The sequence below is a fragment of the Poecile atricapillus genome, chromosome 2 (genome assembly GCF_030490865.1).
Source record: "Poecile atricapillus isolate bPoeAtr1 chromosome 2, bPoeAtr1.hap1, whole genome shotgun sequence".
Taxonomy (NCBI): Eukaryota; Metazoa; Chordata; class Aves; order Passeriformes; family Paridae; genus Poecile; species Poecile atricapillus.
Window position 1 is genome coordinate 92,616,553 of NC_081250.1, and position 17,270 is coordinate 92,633,822.

Here is a 17,270-nt window from a genome sequence, read left to right on the forward strand (position 1 = left end):
TTTCATTGGAATCAATAGTACCAGCATTGTTCCCACACAACCTGATGAGGTCACATTTAGGTGGACACCGACTACTTCCATTAGCCCACTTGTGCTTTATTTTGCTCTCTTTCCTATATATAATTCAAATCAAATACTTATCTCAAAAGAATATATTTATTCTCTTTTTCAACTAGCCTTGGATTGTGATGTCCAAAAAGAGCTTGAAGCTAGTTAGATGACCTTTGTGCTGGAGCTAGTGGTTATGCATTTAATGTGTTTCCTTGGTTTCCCTCTTGCCAGCTGTGCCCGTGCTGCAAACTTACGGTGACAGGAGCTACCACTTGTGCTCTATATTTTTATGCAGGAGCTAAGACACAGATCTCTGGTTCATTACTCTGGCTCCTACAGTGCAAGCAAATTATAATAGTTTAAACACAGTTGGGTTTATTTTTAAGTCTGGAGGATAACAGTGTGGCCATGGCAGAGACTGGAAAACCAGGCAGGGAAATTCTGATGGTTCAGCTTTTCTACTTCCTCAGGACCTTTGTGGAGAGTAAACCAGAAAGAGGTAGCAGGTGAGAAACATGGGCTATAACCTGAGTAAAAGTCCTGACTCCTACTAGAAACAACTTCTGTGGAGAAGGGTTTTATACTGTGGCATCCCCATCAGGGGAAATATGGAAGAGAATTTGGGTAGTATAAATACATGCTTTCTCTGTGTCTGTTTGTGTAGTGAACCAGCATTTACCCACAACCACTCTCCCAACCAGGCAAAGCTGCCTCTGGGGAGCAGGACCTGCCCCTGGAGAGGAGCCCAGAGGCAGGGCTGAGCCCATGCAGGGCAGCTTGGGGGACAGATCTGGCATTTTTCCTTTAATTTCTATATGGGAGTAAGGCAGCAGAGGTGCTCAGAGGGTTTAAGGACAAGGCAATCTTCAAAATAACTCATCTTACAATTTCTTTTCTGTCTCTTTTTTCTATTTTTCTGCAGAGTTAAATGTAAGGGAATCTGATGTAAGAGTGTGTGATGAATCATCATGTAAATATGGAGGAGTGTGCAAAGAGGAGGGCGATGGCTTGAAATGTGCGTGTCAGTTCCAGGTAAGGGCTGCTCACCTTTTTGTTTGCCATTTCTGACAAATCCTTCAGGTGAAGGGAAGTATTTGTAGAGTCACTGCTTTAAAAATTCAGCTCAGCAACAAGTTTATGGGCTCTAACCATAAACTCCTTTTTCAGCGGCACTGATTGGATCAGATAAAAGCAGGGTCACCAGTGATCATAAAGGTTATGAATTAGAACAATGAATTAGTCCTGCTCAGGAAAAGAAAAAATGATAAAAATGTCTTCTGAAGTTTTAAAAATAAGTAAATAGCAGGTTCAATTTTTTTGCTGGTTTTTGAGCCTTTAGTTTGCAGTTTTTATAACTATCATGGCAATTCTTCTCCCCTCCTGCCACTAACATTTTTAGAGAAAAAGCAATACAGCAGTTTTTTCCTTTTCACAGTTTATAACCAGGACAAATGTATGAAATATTATGTACAAGACTCACAGTAAAACCAGAAGAGCTGGCCGTGTTATCAGCAAACCCTGGAGTGGGCTGTCTTTCAGTGTTTTAAAAATAATTGTGTGTTCTGTTTTCAATAAATAATAAATCAAGGGGAACCAGAATAGCAGTAGTGTGTATATGATCTTACACTGGTTTTGGATTCCAATGTTTCAGAGCTGGCTTTTGATAAGGTTTTGAGTTCACCTGTGCTGGGGATATTGTTCTAACTGCCTTTTAAAGGGAGAAAAAAATTCTTATAAGAAGAGGCTTTTTCATATGTCTCAGTCTGTCTGTAACACTTATTTATGTAAAATCAAAGCTCTATAATGATTAAAAAAAAATAAAAATTCAAACCTAGGATATCCAAAGGATTAATTTCTTTTCTGTGGGTGGTAAATTTGGTGACTTCCTAATAACCAGGTCTTGAAGACATATAAAAAAAGAACTAGTCCATGTGATAAACTGTTCCTTTGTTTTGAACAATGCATTTTTTTAAAAAGTATTGTTTTTAAACTACTTGCATGTTTACTTCTTGAAAAATTTTTTCTATACTGTTAGGAAAGAAGTCTTTGGCTGAGGAGAAGACAGTGTGTTTTTCATACATAGCAGGTTGAAAATCTTCCTGTAACTCTCAAACTTAATTGAGCTTACTCAATTCGCTAAAACTAACAGCACCAACATTTCCAGGCAGCAAACACCCAGCCCAAACTATTAGCCTCCTGACATGCAAGACTATCTGAGAGCTAGCTAATTTTTTTCTGATATTGCAAGGTTTTGAAAGGAAAACAGACACATTTGTGTATAGTGGTTCAGCTGAGGAGGCACTGAAAGGAAGATGTGGGAATATCAGCCTGTTCTTCCAGAAGTGTGTTTCCTATTCATCACAGAGCTGGATAACTGTGACACTCCCATCCAGGAAGACATTTCTTATGTTGTTAAGACTGCAATTTTTAGAAAAATGTACCCTAACAAGAGAGTTGCAAAATCAAAATTATCTGGGATCCAGGTTGTGATCAGGTGAGATGCTCCTGCTGGAGGGAAATCACAGAAGCCATGAATATGCTGAATTGAAAGGGATCCACAAGGGTCATTGAGTCCAGTTCTTGACCCTGCACAGGACACCCCAAGAGTCACACCATGTGCCTGAGAGCAGTGTCCAAAGACTTCTTGAACTCTATTGGTGCTGTGACCACTTCCCTGGGGAGCCTGTTCCAGCGCCCAGCCACCCTCTGGATGAAAAACCTTTTCCTACTATCCAACCTAAACCTCCCCTGACACAACTTCAGGCCATTCCCTCGAATCCTGTCACTGGTCCTGCCATAGAGAAGAGATCAGTGCCTGCCCCTCCTCTTCCCCTCATGAGGAAATTGTGACTGCAATGAGGTCTGCATGACAGAGGGGCACAACTAACCACAGCCACCCTTGAACTGAGGCCAAGACCAACACAAACTTTCTTCAGATTAGGGAAAATGGATGACAAATTTCAGTGTTGTTTGAAACAGTTATAATGTCGTGGTAGCAAGAGCTCTGCAGGCTGAAAGATCTTTTGCTGTATTTTGGATGAGTTTTACAAAACCTGATTGAAAAGCTGATTGACACCTAGTGAGTGTGTGGGGGAGGTAAGATGGGGTAAAGTGGGGTGAGGAGAAGGAGAGACGATGATGGGGCTCTTTTCCAATCTCAGTAAGAAAGGCTTGAAAACAATCAGTTTAATAAGATAATTTCTTTAATAGGACAGAATAGGAAAAGGAGCAAAGTGACAGTGAGGAAATCTTTCAACCCATTCAGATGTTGGAAACTCTGAAATCACACAGTACTGGATGGAGCTCAGATGGATTTTCCCATGGCACACTGTGCTGAGCAGATCCTGTGCACGAAGAGATGCTCTCCTTTTTGGCCATTTGAAGTATTAGAGGACTTCCTCACAAGAAAATAACTTCACTCCTAAAGGGCTCTCACAGAGAACTTTGGGCTGTACTGTACCAAATCACTAAAGGCTTACCAAACTGCAAAAAAGGAATCCCTTTACTTCTCATTTTCTATCCTCAGGATGGAACCTGCAAATTTAAAACATCACACAGAGACTTAAGGAAAATTGAGAATTACCTATTGAACAGAGAATTATCTATCAGAAAGTATTGTCCCCCTTGGGAGCTGCCTGTTAATTACTCTCTAGAAATGTCTGTTCAGTATGGCATGTGACAGGACTAGTGGCTGTGGTTGAGTGTGTGAGAGCTACTCACTATGGGAAAGTATTGCAAAACTGTTAGAAATAAGTTTCAGAGCTGGCAGCATGATTTATTTCTGTCCATACCTGCTTAGTTCATTCTCAGCTGGTAATCTATGGCAGGATGACAAAGGATTAGAGGGTAATACCCTTCAAAATTATGTTTTAAGATTTCAGTATTTTGACCTTTATGTATGTCAAAACACAAAGAAACTGTTGTGGGAGAGACTCTCATTTGGGATTTGGAGAAGAAACTCTTGTATTTTTAAGTCATTTTAGCTTAACTAATGTTGTTATTTCTGCATGTACTCTCAAGGGTTGAGCTATACCAGTTTATTCATAAACTTCGTGTGGTTAAGGAATTTGGTAGCTACTCTGTATTTCATCATTGCTTCATGGTTTTCATTTTTGGTTGGGCTTTTTTTACATTGAGGTGCTGAAGATGCAAAAGGTGTCTGTCATTACAGTTGCCACTGCACCCCCAAAGAGAGCAATACCTTCTTTTCCAAGCTGTGAGGCAGGGTCTGGATCCCCAGTTCAGCAGGAAGCCGTGCAGCACTCTTGGATGCTAGGCAGATTGGTGGTCTCAGCAGCTTAATGCACATTATGTGTACAAGGGGTTTATAATCCATTTCTGTTAGAATATAAGAAAACAGCAAAATGCAGGTAGCTTCTGCAAAAATTCTGAACGATAAGTTTTCCTTTCTTCCTTTCTTTCTTTTTATTTGTATCAAATTCTACTAAATTGAAGATTTAAATTTCTCAGTGTAGTAATAGAAAAGTATTCTTATAGTTATTGACCAAGTAAAAGACTCATGATGCTCTTGAATTTAATGAGAATGATGATTGTTTTCCACCTCCTTTATAAGTCTGTTCTGACCAAAAAGGTCAGCAAATCTCCCCTTAAGCATTGTTCTCCTTAAATTCTCCTTTGCTCAGTTTCATTCCCCTGTGCCTAGTCATACTTTCTTGTATTATCTTGAAGTTTTCTCCTTCCTCAGTGTTTATCCTTCAAATACTTCTAGATGCCTGACATATTCCCTCTAGCCAGTAAAAAGTCCCACCATAGTTATTTTGTGCTTTTAATCTTTACTACTGAATTCCTATGTTAGTCCATGTGGAGTTAGACTATTATTTCAGTGATCCGAGAGGAATACATATAGTGATACTGAAAAACTAATATATTTCAAATAATTCTTTAGCAAAAAGCGCTATAAGATGCAGTTAATAACACAATTATCTCCCTGTATATTAATATGCAGTTGAGATTAATCACTTGATTTCTGTATGACTAGGTTATTTCATAATTTCTTTTCCAGTGTCACACAAACTATATTCCAGTTTGTGGATCTAATGGAGACACTTACCAAAATGAATGCTTCCTCAGGAGAGCTGCTTGCAAGCACCAGAAAGAGATAACAATGGTATCAAGAGGACCTTGTTATTCTGGTATGTAAAACATTACTTTGTGTCACTAATGAATGATGTGTTATGGTTAGATCTTTAGTTTTGCCCTTAATTCCAGCAATTAAAATTTTCATGTTCTTCATAGAATGAAGTAATATGGAAAGCCCAAGTCCTCTTTAGGAATGGAACCTTTGGCTAGACAAGAAATCTGATATATCTTCTGATATGCTAACAGATTAATAAATAAACATTACACGTTGAAATACTTTATCTGAGAAAATAGATTTGAATGCTTCTGTGGTGCTTATAAAGAAGCCTTGATATCCATCGAAAGGCTTTCAACAAATTTGGAGCAGGCTCTAAATTAGCCATTTCTTTAGGACTTTTATATCTTGGATATACAGAACTAGCATGGCATCCAGCAAGTGACACTGATCATCCTGACTGCCACTCTCCCTATTATCCAAGGCAACATCTTTGACCTTGGGTCATTACATTGAAAACTTGCATAACTTACAAAATCATTTTACCTCACATTTCTAGTGAACTTGCCTTTTTTGTCTTTTCACACATTTAAAGCATAGATTTTCCACTTTTCAAATACATGGGACAAGTTTTCATTGTCTTGAATATTACAACATGGTCTTAGACAAAGAACTTTAACCACTTCAGAGGTGTTCTGAACCTCTGGGTAGATTCAAAGCTGGTGATACCAGACACATGGCTGGCTTTCTCAGAATGAAATTAAATGACTCAGTAGTGTAAACAACTGCAATCTTTGGTACATAAATAACACACACAAATTATTAAGCTGTGGGGCATCCCTCATCTTTGGATATAGAATGGCTGCTTGAATTAAAACAAACAAGGTTACATCTATATGGTGGTCAAAAGCGTGATCATGGGTGAGATGCACACTCCTTACTTACTTTATGTTGGCTAATTGCAATGAAAATTTAGAATTGTCAAAATGCAGAATCTTATCTGGAAATTAGGATAAATGCACGTGCAGGATACCTAGTCCAAGTTCTCACTGCTGCCGGTCCCAGTTACCTCACTTAAATGCAGAATATTTCACACCAGTGGGTCTAAGGCCTTTGACTACAGAACAGACCTATCCTGAGGTCTGGGTCATGTTTACTAGGGTCCAAAACAATCTGTATTGTTGGTCTTGATACTGAAGGAAGCCTGTGTTTTGTGCCCAGCTCAGAAGCATAATTCAAGCATCTCTCAGGCAGATGACTGAATCCACTGTCTTTCCCAATCTCCCACCTGTAAATTATCTCCAGATGCTGCAGAAATAGGGAAAAAATGCAATCTAATTTTAGATTACTATAACAATACCCAAGAAATATGAAGGTTTGAACTGATGATGTATAAGTAAATAGTATTTTTTAATTTCATGCCCAAATCATTTCAAGAAATGGACACACAACATGAAAGTTTCTTTCTATCACTGAAACAAAATTCTAGAATAATGTTTTAGGAACAGCAAAAAGTGTTTGTTTATATACGCATTCTATTCTACTAAGAGAAAAATTTCAAAATGAAAAATCGATTCTTCTCAGCCTCAGGTTGCTGGCAGCTAATTACTACATTATTCAGCCAGTATGGGGATTTTTTTCCAACCTTCCTCTCCTTTTCTTTAAATTCTGCATAAAACCCAGGAAACGCAGCATATTTTTTAGCACTTTGTGTAACAGATCAAGAAATGTGCTGAAACACAGTGCTCCAGAAACTACTGAAAACACACTTGTGAAACAGGGGTTCTGATTCTGGCTGCATACTGCACTTACACCGTTGCAACCTGAAGTGCCTCAGCAGAGCTCCCCTGGAATGGTACCTGCTGCTGCCTGAGTGCCTGATGTGCTTTGGGTGGCGTGAAAATATTGGATGATAAAAGCCATCATCAGGAACCTGTCCATGCCCTGCCAAGACAGTGACATATTTGTGCTCTTGATCTGTTACACATATAATGGCAAATCAGATACTCAAATGAAAAGATATTTTGTAGACCTCCATTAATTTTCACTGCTTGTCTTTGAATTTGCTATTAAAATGTTTTGTTCTAGGGCATCTTAGGAACACAAGTACAGAGTCACTGGTTTCCTATCAGAGTTTTGTTTTTTCAAAGCAAAGCTTCATCTGGTGGGTCACACCCAAGACAACAGGATGAAATTCCTCCTTAGTGTTGGAACAACTGTTTAATATTTAAAGTATATCAGACTTCTGAATCTCATACAAGAATAAAATATTCCCCGTTTGCTTGGGATTGATAGCAATCTTCTATCTTCTTCTATAGCTATGGCACTAGAAAAGGCTACACTGAGTGATTTAGTCACTAAATCATTATTCTGTTTCTTGGCAGGTAATATTTTGATTAGAATTTTACAGACATAGGTGATTTGCAGCATATTTATTTCCTTTGTCGGAAGGCTGTCAGAGTTTCAGGATTCTAAAATAAACAATGTTTAAAAAAGGGCCAATTACAGGTGCTTTAGAAATAAAAAAAATGCAGGTTTTGATGTTAAAAATGGTTGCTTAGAGAAATGAAAGAGAATGTATGGCTGAAATTTTGTGTCTGCATATACAGGTTTTAATATTGATCTTGACTGCTGCCAGATTTATATTATATGCACATGAAGATGTAACCACACAATGATGTAGTACTTGATTATACTTGCAGTTTCTCAATGTACTGTATTTGGATGTGTATTTGGAAGCCACAGTCCATTGCTTTCTGTTGGGATTTCTAAGTTAAAAAAAAAAAAAAAAAAAAAAAAAAAAGAGAGTAAAGCTATTTGCAGAACTAGAAACAAACACAGGAATTATTCTCTTAGGAGTGGCTTATGAAAGGTTCTGCTTGCTTAAAATTTGTCAGTGGACTGTTCTAAAAGGGGAAGAGATGGCTTCAATCTTCATGCTACTCGGAGTTAAAAGCCATTCCTCCTGAATGAGAGAGGCTGCAAGTGTTTTTGGTTTTGAGGAATTTTTTCTGCCTCTGCACCAAAGCAGACCCACAGTACAGAAATGGCTCCTGTTCAGAAAGAACAAGAAAGGATTCTGACTGTAGCTGAGTGCTTACAGCTTTCAGATGCTGTGTCTGATCCAAGTCCTTCTTTGTGTATTTTATCCAGAAACTCCTTATGGATAAAAGCAGCTCACAGCAGAAGCCTGTATATTTGTGTATTAGCATATTTTTATAGAATCTTGGAATGGTTTCATTTGGAAGAGACTTTAAAGATAATCCAGTTCCTTCCTCATAGCCCTGGGTAGAGATATCTTCCACTAGACCAAGTTGTTCAGAGCTCCATCCAGACTGGCCTTGAACATCTTGAAGGAAAAGGCACCTATTTGGAAAAGGGTGGCTTAAGTAAAGATAGATGTCATTCACTCCTCCTCTAATTACTGACCAGTGGCTGGGGGAATGCTGTTTGTGCCCAGCATCTTCACTTTCTTGACAGATCTTGGTGCATGGAGACAACTTTTGAAAACCCTGAATTCATTAAGGGCCTGAAAAGAGCAGGGCTGCTTGTCCAAGTAAGCTGGAAAAAAAATGCTACTCTTTTAACCAGCAGCTGCCTGGTAAAATCAAGCCAAGGCTCAGGAAAAGAAAAAAAAGCAGGAACATCAGTTTAGTTTAGCATGGTTACCCTGGAGACAAGAGTCCTAGCAGAGCTCTCAGAGAAAAGTTGAAAATGATACAGTGCTATAGAGGATGACACTTTTTTTTTTTTTTAATCCTTTTTGAGAACTGAAAGTCCAGAGAAGTAGAAATGAATTAATCTATCCTGCTGCTGTGATGTCCTGCCAGGTGGACTTCATGTATATCAAGCCAATGATCTATTGAGAGGGATGGTTTGAGCATCAGCTCCATGATTTACAGGGTGCTTTCCATGTGTGGTACCTGCCCTGTCCCACATACACAGGATTTAGCCAGAGCCCCTCATGCTGGAGCTGAGCAACATTTCTCACCTCAGGGGAAAAGAAAACAGAGACTGCCTGAGAGCTGGAAATAAAGTCACAGAGAAAGTCAAGCTTCTTTCAGACACATTTCCCTTTGTCTTTCATATGTATTACATGGTGAACTTGCTCATATTTGTATGTCAGCTTCCTCTCTCCCAAAACAGCTTATGACACAATTTGACCACCACAAATAATCCTATATATTAACCCATATAAGTAAATTATGCTCCTCCAAATTTCTCAATGAAGCGATTCTGCATCATAAGGCATATTTCTCAGTGACTCAACAATGTCATTTTTTATGGGATTGCCTGCTTCATCAGTAAAGTGGGTCACTATGGATGGAAAAAGGAACCTTCTGGTTTTTGCATTAATTTCTGTAAGGTTATGAGCTCAGTCTGTTAGGCACCAAATAGCGATATAGGGGGAAAGAGAGGAAAATTAAGGCAAAAGAAAAACAAATCTCTATTCCTGATACTCCACGTGACAGAAGATTATTTTTAATGTATGAAGTGACCCAGTAACGTGGAATTTCACACTTTCATCCACGCACTAGAGGGAATTATTCTTAGAAATACAGATCCTTAAAGAAAAGCAGGGGAGGGAACTGAACAAACTGAGGGTTTGGATTTTCCTCTGATGTGAACAACAATCTCATGTGTGGAAGATTCCCACTCCTCTCTCTGTCTGGCCTCCTTCTTCTTTCACTTTTTAGCAAACAAATTCAGCTGCCTTCTCCATCACCAAAGCAGGCATGGAAGGAGAGGTGTGGGATGAGCAGAATGCGTGCTGTGCTCCTCTCCTCAGCTTCTAGAGAAGCTAAACTAATGGGAATGGGAAACAATTCACTGACAGTAGTTGACATTCCAGTCTCTCCTTTTCTCCTCCTTTGAGCAAGAAAGACAGAAGTTCTGTGACTCAGTTCATGTGTTTAAGGGCTTGTCTTTAGCACTGTGCTAGCTAAAGCCTGTGCAGAGTGCTGCCCAGCGGGATGCGCATGCAAATCCCTAAACAGATCCATAATGATCTGAAGCAGAGTTACTTGGCTGGGGGTGGTGAAGAAGCTCAAGTCCTGCTGACACTTGAACTGCTGAGGCAAATGGGATCCAGTTGAAAGCTGTCACTCACCAGATGCTAATCCAGTCAGTCAAATGTCAGTAAAATAACAATGCCATTAGAGCATCTTTATACAAAATGATTGACTCAACTGACAGAAGCTATTTTGCCATTAGATGACTTAAATCAACTTTACTTGGAGGACTGGTTGTCTTCTGGAGGTACTTTTGCAGTCAGGTGACTTATGTATTTAAGTACTTGAAGTACCACTCCCAAGGCTAGAGGGTAAACAGAAATAAACATTCCAAAATCAGACTTTGTTCTCTTCATGTCTTTTGGATTTAACATATTTTAGTCTCAAACAGTTGAAAAAAGGATAAGAAAGATATTTGGTTTCAATATTGAATAATACTGTTCCTTGAGTAACATCTTGACAGAGAAGAGAGAGACTAGGGCACAGTGAGTATGGACAAACCATATTAAAGGACCTTATGTGGGATGCTTGTTTTTACAGCTGGCTCATGAAATGTAACATCTGTGTAATGTTTTACAATGACAAGTTCCTGAACAAACAGCTGCTCTTGTAGCAATATTTTCATTTGGTTTCTTTCTTTTTTTTCTCCCCCTCTGCTTCTTTTTCAGATAATGGCTCTGGGTCAGGAGAAGGAGGTGAGTACCAAACTCCACTTATCTTTTTTTTGATCTTTCTTTTAAAGTAATGTGTGCCAGTTTTGTACATATATATATACATGTGGCTACTCTATAGCACATGAACTGAGGTAAAATTATGGCACTTAAAATAAGCTTTAAGGTTGCAGTGTTATTGGCCCATCTCAGAACAGTACTGGTAGATGAATAGGTTGTAGTGTACATTTCAGCAATATTGTTCTTTTAGATTTGACCTATATAATTTTTCATTAGTTACCAGAAATGTAGTGCAATATTTAGATCCCTATTTCACCTGTATTTCTCTCCAGAAAATGACCATTCACAAAAAATTTCTTGTCATTTTTCCCCCTGCATTTATTTCTTTAATGTCTAAAACATTTAGCTGTTACCTTACACTTGGTCAAGCTTGTTGCCTATGATATAGAACAATTGCATTATGATATCGATTTATATAAAGTATTTTACTAAAATATTTTTTGTTCAAAGCTGTATATTCAAAGAGGGATGTAGCACAGCTGGTGGTAGTAGAAGTGTTCCCATCTTTCAACACATCTTAATCCTCTTCCAAGGATTAAATTTAAAAAAAAAAAAAATCTTAATTCTATTGTTGATACTACTAACAAGAATACTTATAGAATGAAAAATATGAGACACAGGTATATACAAAAACTGTTTTGCTTTTAGGCTTTGGCAGTATAAAGAAAGTGTTGCATTTCATACTGATGGGACTGAGTTTTAAAGTACCATAAATTTTGTATAACTATATGAAAATGTATTTTTGTGGAAAACCACCTATGGCATCACTGTTTAGCTAAATATAACAGTTAATTTTTCAAAAACCAGGAGGTAGCTCACTCTTTCTTCCTGTAGGGGGGTGAAGGGGGGTGTTTCGCTCCCCCTTAATAAGCTGCTATCAGTAAATTCCTGGGCTGCTGCTAGCACAGGGCCATTCTCACCTTTGTTTCTTTTCAGGTGACTTTTCTGATGCTTTACACTCTTCCCCCAGCTCTGTTTGCTTCTCTTTCCCCCTTTGTTAGCCAGCCTGTTATACCACTGTAACTACCCCTGCAAGCCAGGTTTTCTGGCCTTGATAATGCTATGCAGTAGGAGGCAGATAACAGTAATTTAGTCCATGTTTCACTTTTATTTTTAGAACAGTTTTAGAAAAGTTTGGATGCCATTGAGATTCGTTGGGTTTGAGGTTTATTTTCAGTATTTTCTAACTGCATACAAAAATCCCGGTTAAAGTCCCTTGTAAATGCTAAGGTGTTGATCTGGAAGGGACTGGCAGCTGACTGATAGATGTCAGGATTCTTTGGGTAACTTTAAGAGCAGTTTGGAAAAACATAGGCCAGAACATGCTGTTTTGTTGGCTGCTCACTGAAGAGGTGAAAGGTCCATGTTCAAATATACCCATTCCTTGATTTGGAGCAGGAGGCTGAACCCAAAACCTGTGGGGGCAAGAGAGACCCACTTTGTCATTGCTGTTCTTTTTGTTCTTACTTGAAACGTTTATTGAGCCTCGGACAAAGAGTGGGAGGAAAAATTCGTGCTATGGAAATGCTTTGTTAGCTGGGGCTCAGCCTGCCACTGCCTTTGAATTATTTATGCAAAATAGAATGCCATCGGTTTAAGAGGTTTGATGGTCCCTCAGTACCTTGCAGAAGTAGTTGGTGCATTGTCTTGGGAGGTGGAATATGTAGGTTCAATTCACTTCAGGCAGAAAGAATTGAATCTGGTTCCTTTGGCCCCAGGTGAGTTTCTGCACTGCCTGGGTAAGAAGGAACAATGTACCCACTCTGTCCTCCAGCAGTTTTGTGACATTAGGCCTTCATTTACTGAGGTTTCTTCTGAGTGCCTTTGGGCCAAGTGAAATGTTCCTTCTTTTGTTCTGTATGAAAACAGTTGAGTTTAGTTCTTAATTTTAGGTTAAGGATAAGGAAAATTAAATGATGAGACATTGAAAATCCTGCTCAACTTTTCTTACATCTAGGCTATTTGTGACACATGGAATTATTCCTGTCCCTTACTTGCAGGTGCACCTTCCTTGCTAAACTGGGCACTGGGCAATGCTTTTGTGGGACAGTTGGTTAGTCTTCAACATGTTGAGCCATTTTCTGTGTCTGAAAGCAATCCTTCAAAAAAATGGAATCCACTGCTGCTTTGGTTATTGAACTCTGGTCTGGCTAAAAATTCAAGGATATTTTTGTAATTGGAATTTGGTTTTTTTTTCATAATTCAAGTAGCTGTAAAAGTGTTACATGAAAACATTAAAACCTGAAAAGTCTTACTACAAGTTAAGGGAATTCAGAAGCAAAACCAGACTTCTAGAAGAGTGTTGGACCTATTGAGGATGGAGATGCATTGTTTGGAATCCAAAGAAGAAGAAGTGATAGGAGCCCAGGCAGAGGGTTTAATCTCATGCTGTTAGATAAGGGTGCTCAAATAGAAATCTAATTCCCTGGGAAATCTCTGTGCCCTGTAGGACAGGTACAGCTGCTGCTCAGAAGCACGAGGAAGTTCAGTGGAAGTGGAAAAATGCAAGGATAAGTGAGAGAGAACCAGTAAGCAAGCAAGCATACTAGCTTAGAGACTTGTGTTTTCTTCCTAGGGTCTGCATTTCCAGATGTTAATCACAGAATCAGTGTTTGCTGTGTTTCTCAAACATGCAATTAGCGTGGTTGTGTATGCACCAGTGATGCTTGCACACATGGAATGGATGAGCACAGCTGCTTGTGTGCATTCAGGAGGCATTTCAAGTGCTGTGCAGATGCTCTGTTTGCTGGTGGATTTTTAACTTTGAAAGAAAGTAGTGGGAAAGCATCCGAGTCGTGCTCTTCAGTTCCCATAGCTCTGCCTGAGACAGACTCCACTGCTGAAATTAGCTGTTGGCCTCATGTTTAGCTAAGGTTTGTGCTACTGACTCACACTGTTCTTTTTCATTTTCTGCATTTCATTGCAGAATAATCTCATTAATGATTCTGAAAATTGACTTCATGCAGATTCTCCCTCCTACTCCCAAATTGTATGATGTTAATGCATTCATTTCTACATTAAAAAAAAAAAATAGTAGCTTTAGAAACAAGAAAAAAAGTCCACAAAAGTCCTCTTCCTCAAAAATAGTTTCAGACAATATCTTTCCTTAGTAGTTATCATGTGCTACAAGAAAAAATGCCTAAAGACCATGGAAGTGCTGGTTGACGTTCTCCACAAATCATCTTTACTGTTACAAAGATACTAGATTTTAGGAAAAGAATTAAGAGTGGGAGAATTTTTTCAGTATGCCTGAATGAGGTGAAGCCATATAATTTTTAAGGATGACACAATTGTCTAGTTGCCCTCTGACATTCTGAATGAGCTATTTCCATTTTCTATGCTCTGTTAGCATTGAGCTGTAATAAAATGACCCATTTTTCTAATTTCACAAGTCTGAAACTTCAATTAGCGTAATAAAAATTGTAGTTATGAAACCAAGCAGTTGGTCACTTGTGGCAATGGGTATCCTGAACCACTTCTAGGAGGAGGATATGATTGTCAATTCAGAAATGAGAGAAATTTCAAAAATCTCAATACTCTACCATTATGTTTCACCCCTAGAAGGCAATGTCAGAGAGCAGAGACTCAGACTTTCAAAGAGTTGCCTAGCTGGGGTCATGGCTAGGTCATGGGGTCATGAGGATGGTGGGATCCTTTAAATTTGCATCTAAGACTGGGCTTCTTTCTGTATTTTCACGTGAATCATTCTACAATTTCCCTGTTCTGAAGAATGCAGTCATAGAATTAGGCCCTTTGTCTAATCAATATTTTGTTAGACTTTGAGGCAGAACTGGAGAAGGAGAAGGTACAGGCTCAGACTTGTGTTCATCTCTGCCAGTTGTAAATTGCAACACTATTTGACCTTCTGGATGTATTTCCACAGCTTGTAGATTGGGGCACAGAAAATTGTTCTGAGGCTGTCACATGCACATAAAAAAGTAGATTGCCAGCTCACAGCTGTGGAGTTGACTTTGTGATATAGTAAGGCCTTTTCAAGAATGTGTTGAAAACCATCAGCATTTGTTACATACACACATGAAAGAGCTAACAAATGGTAAAGGCTTTTCAAGCCAGCTTCTCAGAAACAAATCACTCTCCTAGAAGAGGCAGGTTCTCTGCTCTAGTAATCAACCAACAAGGGTGAGATTTCTAAGTGTCCTACTATGCCCGCAACATTAATTTTTAATTCATTTTGTTCAGTGTTTGTCTGTGTACCTGAGCAAAATGCCCTTTTGATATTAAAAAAGTTGTAATGGTAGTTAGACAGATGGTACCCAATCATTTCAGGCTTTTAAACTAAGGAAATAACATGCTTGCAATACATATAGCTAAGTTAATTATTATTAAAATAATTTGTTTTGAATTTCTAATCCCTCTGAAATTTAATAGCTGAAGTATCTTGTGATGAACGTCTAGCAGATTGCATTTAGTAATTAATAAATTGATATACAGTATGTGCTTTTTAGCAGGCTGCCATCTGTTCCTTCCCCTCACTGGGGACAACACTTATCCAGTAATTGTCACACAGTCAGGGTGGAATAAACACACACAATTTAGAGCCTCGAATATTTTCTATTTTAATTTGTAATAGTGCCACTGATTTGTTTTAATGTGTTTTAATATGGCTTGCAGAAACTTGATGGTGATTAGCACCCTGGATAGGAGGCAGTATCACGTCTTTTAGCTATTCCTATAATGGTGTGTGACTTAGAAAGATTTGAGTGCAGATTCCATCACGTGGCTTGTCACTGCGTATCGCTTTAGCTTCAAATAGCCCTATTTTTTTGCTGTCAAGATCCAATTCGATGGAGGTAAAATTAACACTGAAATAAAAAAAGCAAGAATTGTTGGTTTTGCAGCAAATGTTCATAAAGGCAGAGGCAAAGGCCCTAAATGTTCAGGCGTTCTGTTGGTGGAGACTTATTCTAAGCAGGTTTTTCAGAGATGCTGGAGCATGCTTGGAAGGATGCTGGAGCCAGAGGCACATAAAGACCAGCTCCTTTTCCTTCTTGCACGGGATATGTAGCAAATGAGGACAGATTCGTCTTACATACCCTGCACTGGGCCTGCATAAAGGCATCCAGTATGTTCATGAAATTTTGGGACACCTCCCTTGGCATCTGGTGACTTTCACGTCTTTTGTTTTCTACCATCATCTAGTCATGCTTATTTCCCCTGGTGCTTACTCTGAAGCTGTTGTGTCTTCCTTTGGAGAAAAAGGATTTGCATTTGAAGCAGGGCACTGTAGTGAATGGGTACTCGAGCTCTCTAACTGGAGGTTTCTGCAGTGTGAAAGCTGATCCAGTCTTGCAGTATGCCAGCTTTTCCTGCCATTATCCATGATGTCATATGCACAGAAGCAAACCAGAAGTTCCAGTTCTCAGGCGTGTGGAATCCCTAACACCTCACAAGGGCAGTGGTGGTAGGGAGCCTTACAGTGCACATCCTCACCTCCTTAGCTTATAAGAGTACACACTGTCATTGTCATAAACACTGGGCAAGCCAATCACCTTGGCTGGACTGTGATTAGGGAACCAAACTTCAAAGTCCCCTCCTGCAGGCACCTCAGTCATAAGCAGGCCCAGCACTGTCCTGTCAAGTCTGTAATGCCCGTTCTTGCAAAATCCAGTTCCAAAGGCTGGTGCCTTTACTGAGGCATGCTTGAAGCAGCAGTGTGTGGTGTACACTGCACATGGAAAGCCACATATAGACCTCTGATGTACCAAGCCAGGCTCTGCTTCTAAGCCAGCTGTGTGGCTGGATAAGAAAGCAGGACTTTGCACACTGCCAAATATTGCCTCTGCGCACGATCCAGCAGCATGGTCAAGAGAATTCAAGACATTACTGGCCAAAACTTTGGGAGAGCTAAGGGTAGTGTTGCACTTGCTTTAAATATATACTTACAGACAAAAAGAGAGGATTTGCAGCTTTGTTTCAAATTATGGGAACAATCTCCTTTTTAACTAAGTGGGTCATTAAAGTTGCCCTAAAAGCTAATGGAATGTAGGATAAGTCACTAAGCTCTGGAGTGAATTGCAGTCCTTAATGTGCAGTTCTGTGGACTGTGGTATTTTGAGAGGAATTTCCAGTGCTAGCTGTACTGAGGGAATCACAGTCAGAAATCTTTTTCAGATTAGTTGATCCCATAAGATAAAGTAAAAATCATTATGATCCCAAACCAGTTAGGAAGTGGTTTGCAGAGGGGCTTTCCTAGATATTCTATCATTCATTCTATCAATGAATTCTATCTATACATGGCTACTGAGGAGTTGCAGCTCCCCCCTCTTCCCCACTGGGAACAGTGATAAATACAAATATACAGCATAGCTCCCTTTCCAAGCTATGCCTGAGGGCAGACCAAACTTCACCTTGACACAGATG

At 39.2% G+C, this 17,270-nt stretch overlaps 1 protein-coding gene across 1 annotated transcript in view; it reads left to right on the plus strand.

Annotated features, from left to right (window-relative positions):
- TMEFF1 (transmembrane protein with EGF like and two follistatin like domains 1) overlaps positions 1-17,270 on the plus strand; it is a 112,585-nt gene that overhangs the window by 65,763 nt on the left and 29,552 nt on the right. The window contains exons 2-4 of the mRNA XM_058832216.1: positions 974-1,083; positions 5,075-5,204; positions 10,827-10,853. Of these exons, the coding sequence (XP_058688199.1) occupies positions 974-1,083; positions 5,075-5,204; positions 10,827-10,853 (267 nt within the window). The remainder of the gene's footprint in view (positions 1-973; positions 1,084-5,074; positions 5,205-10,826; positions 10,854-17,270) is intronic.